The sequence below is a fragment of the Lactuca serriola genome, chromosome 5, assembly GCF_051521515.1.
Source record: "Lactuca serriola cultivar US96UC23 chromosome 5, Lser_US96UC23_V15, whole genome shotgun sequence".
NCBI lineage: Eukaryota > Viridiplantae > Streptophyta > Magnoliopsida > Asterales > Asteraceae > Lactuca > Lactuca serriola.
Genome location: NC_136412.1, coordinates 353,440,195 through 353,444,017, shown reverse-complemented (window position 1 = coordinate 353,444,017; position 3,823 = coordinate 353,440,195). Strand labels below are relative to the sequence as shown.

At 35.2% G+C, this 3,823-nt stretch overlaps 1 protein-coding gene across 1 annotated transcript; it reads right to left on the bottom strand.

Moving 5' to 3' along the window:
* Positions 1-369: 369 nt before the first annotated feature.
* LOC145055604 (putative histone H2A variant 1) lies at positions 370-1,833 on the bottom strand. Its single transcript, XM_079003955.1, has 3 exons — positions 1,632-1,833; positions 1,103-1,233; positions 370-900 (listed from the first exon to the last, which is right to left on the bottom strand). Exons 2-3 carry the CDS (start codon positions 1,223-1,225, stop codon positions 604-606), a joined length of 420 nt encoding a protein of 139 aa, XP_078860081.1. The 5' UTR covers positions 1,226-1,233; positions 1,632-1,833; the 3' UTR covers positions 370-603.
* Between the last annotated feature and the right edge of the window lie 1,990 nt (positions 1,834-3,823).

Below are 3,823 nucleotides of genomic sequence, written 5' to 3'. Positions count from 1 at the left end.
AAACGTACAAGGTGTCAGATTCCGGACCAAAATCCTACCAACCAACACCCACTCCGAAATGAGATCATAAATACTCTAGAAAATCATATTCCGGATCAAAAGTCCAGAACAAAATTACATGCTCTAAAATATAATATTCCGAGGCATACCATCAATTTCTCAAAAAAAAATGTTTCTTACTTTTATTAAAATGGTTGTTTATAAAGATTAGATCACTCGATTTCCCTTCATTTCATTATGGTCGATTCCCCCAACATTTTATTATGGTGAATTCCCCCGTTACCTTGAAGAGCCAGAGCAAATACCAACCAACAACTTGTTAATTTACAAAATTTTAAAAATAAATTAATTCACAAGCATACCCAAAAATGACAACAAAATAACAACCGGTTTTATATAAGTTACACCAATTAAAAAGCCATACCATGTCCATGTTCATGTCCAATCCTACAGTCTACAGTTCAAAGGCATACTACATACGCCCTTGGCACAAATTACAAACACACCAACTACACAGTCAACAATTTCAACAAAGTTTTGATTAAGATCCATGAAAAAAAAAACATCTAAGACAAATGTAGTTAAAGGATGAGTGATGGGTGTTTATTCCTTTGTGGTTTTGTTGATAAGAGACTTGTGAATGTGAGGGATGACACCACCTCCAGCAATGGTGCCTTTGATTAGGGTGTCAAGTTCTTCATCACCACGAATAGCAAGCTGCAGATGACGTGGCGTGATCCTCTTCACCTTCAAATCCTTGCTGGCATTTCCAGCCAACTCAAGTACTTCAGCTGTTAGGTATTCAAGTATGGCTGCTGAGTAGACTGCAGCAGTTGCTCCAACTCTTCCGTTTGCAGATGTTCTTGTTTTGAGGTGGCGGTGGATTCTTCCAACTGGAAACTGAGTTGCAAAATCACAAGATTTGATTTCAGTTTATTAGTTGTTACACATGACATCAAAGAAAAGGACATGAACGATTATTGTAGTTACATAAACGTTATTGTACGCATTCACAAAAGAAAAATGGAACAGATGTATTAGGGATTAAATGACAAAATCATAAGGAACAAAAAGGAGATTCTTAGATAGATTGGGTGGATACCTGAAGACCAGCTCGAGATGATCGGGAAGTTGGTCTCTTCTTGTCTTTGTCTTTGTTAGCTGCAGCTGCAGCTGCCGCCGTTGTTTTTCCGGCCAAGAGTCCCTTCCCACCTTTTCCTGCCATTTTCGCACCTACACAGCCACTTCATAAATGAATTCCGGTAAAACAAAATTAAATACAACATGAAAAACAATCAGATATGAATAATCAAAAAGAATTGTGGCTAAATCAGGGGAAGAAATAGTCAAGGGGCAATATTACAAACACATATCGAATTAGGGTTCCGTGTAGTCTAATAAATCCACGCATAATGATAGTAATTAGAATCCTAAAACAAAAATTAAACCAACCGGAAAATATTCAACTCTGCTTAACGGAAAACCACTTATAAACCTTACATGCGCATATCAAATCGAAACTATGAAGAATTAAAACACAAAATCAAATAAAACAACTTTCCATCGTTATAATTCAAGATGCTTCAACGAAAACAACAAGATATAATCGATCGAATCAAATCAACACGAACCTAAATACCAAAGAATGAAGGAAGAGTTTGCGAAGATGCGGCTTAAGGCGTTGATAGTTCTGGGTCTCACGATTTATGAGCTTCGAGAGTATAACTTGTTTGCTTTTGCAGATTTGGCGGGTCGATCCAGTGGTGGGAAATAGGGTTTTCAAAAAATTTCGCCTTCCCTCTTCTTTAATCAAAAAATTCACCTTTGATGCTCAAGCCTTCAAGTTCGATGCAACGAATGATACAAATAACAAGGCCACAATGCGGCCCGGTGACGAACCGCCCATTAGACTATATCCGGCCCATTAAGATACATGAAATATGACCTCTTAGACGTGTACATCTGCGGTTCTGGATCCGTCACGGGTTGGTCTCGAAACGGTCTAATTCTTTTTCAGACCGGTCTAATCATGGTCTTTTTGTGCGCCTTTTTCAGTTCAATTTTCGGGTTTTTCGGTCGGTTTTCGGTATTTGTTGATTTTTTAGTTTCAGTTTCGAGTTTTTCCCTTAAAAAATATGTTATTAACACCAAAATACCAAAGTGATATATTAAACTTTATAAAAAAAGATACACTTAATTTAACAGAAGAAAAAAAATAAAGTTAAATAGTGTATGATTCAAAATTATGTAATTAAAAAAAATGATATATTTATAAACTTTGGCTTGCATTCTTTTTTAAGATCGGTCTCGTACCTCTATGCAAAAGATATATGATTTAAAATACACAACATTTCAAATCAAATCGATTTTAAATTTTTTTTAAATTGTTTACTTAAAATAACAATATACTTCACATCCCAAAATTGATTTATGTTTCGAGAAACGAATCACATACTGAAATTGGTTGTTTTTGAAATAACAACTATTTAAAAAAATAATAAAAAAATCTTTAAATTGCAAACGAAGCTAAATTATTACATAGAAAGATAACCAGCTTTGTCTTTTTATACCATGCATAATTTGTCATACTTTCGTATTTATATTTTTAAATCAAGTTTTAAATTTTGTTACGAATTTAATGCAAAAAATAAATTTTGTTTCATATATGGGTTGGACTTATTTTTTCAAATTCATCCCAAAAATAATCTTTTCTTCGGAAATTTACCTTTTATGATTTTTACAACTTTTTTTTAATACAACTTTTTACATATCTTTTTAACGGTTTTGCTCCGATATCTTTTTTTTTTGTATGAAAAAACTTAAGTTAAAAAGGTTTTTCTTAATATTTGACATTTATCGGGTTTTCTTCCCCTTAACTCGTTACCATGCCACGTGATAGGCAACATGCTTGACAATGCTTGTTAACGGTTTAGATAAAAATAGGCAAAATGAAGAATATGAGGGTTACAAGATTTGAACTCGTCACCTTATCAAAACAAGAACACCTAAACTACTAGCTTTTAGTCATTTAGTGTATATCTTGTTGCACATGTATTTATTAAGGTTGTGTATAACTAAAGTATTTTGTATTTAAATGTGTTTTTTGCATATTTCTTAACATATATATATTCATATTTACATACATTCATATGAAAAAGTACATATTAATTTTTTGTGTATAGATACTGTAACGTCCCAAAAATACGAGCCAAATATTTCATTTTAAAACATATACTTTGCAAAACAATAGAAATAAACATTCACCGATCATATCATTTCATAAAAGATGTCGCGTGTCTGGAAACCATTTTATAAAACATAATAATGTCAGAGTACAAATCCACATGAAGATCTCATAGTGCGGAATACAAAGCATGTATGTGATGTCCCGCTACCGCGCCAGCTCTTTCCCCTTTACCTGAAACAAAAACTGTAAACTGTAAACACGAAGCTTAGTGGGTCCCCCCACTGTATCACATACCATATAACCACATAACATACATATGTTGTCGGGCATAACTGGGTGCCCGACATACCCCTTCGGTCCTCTCGACCGAATACTAACTAGCATATCTGGGTGCTGGCCTCCCCTTCGGTCCTCTCGACCGGATACTGGCTAGCATATCTGGGTGCTGGTCTCCCCTTCGGTCCTCTCGACCGGATGTTGGGGACTATTTCACCCCCTACTACTACCACATAACGCATATCACATAATCTATCTAGCATGGCTGGGCATGACCGCCCCTTCGGCCCTATCGACCGGTAATCTGGGGACTATCTCCCCCTATTGTCACTAGCACATAGCATCAATCATACTAGCACA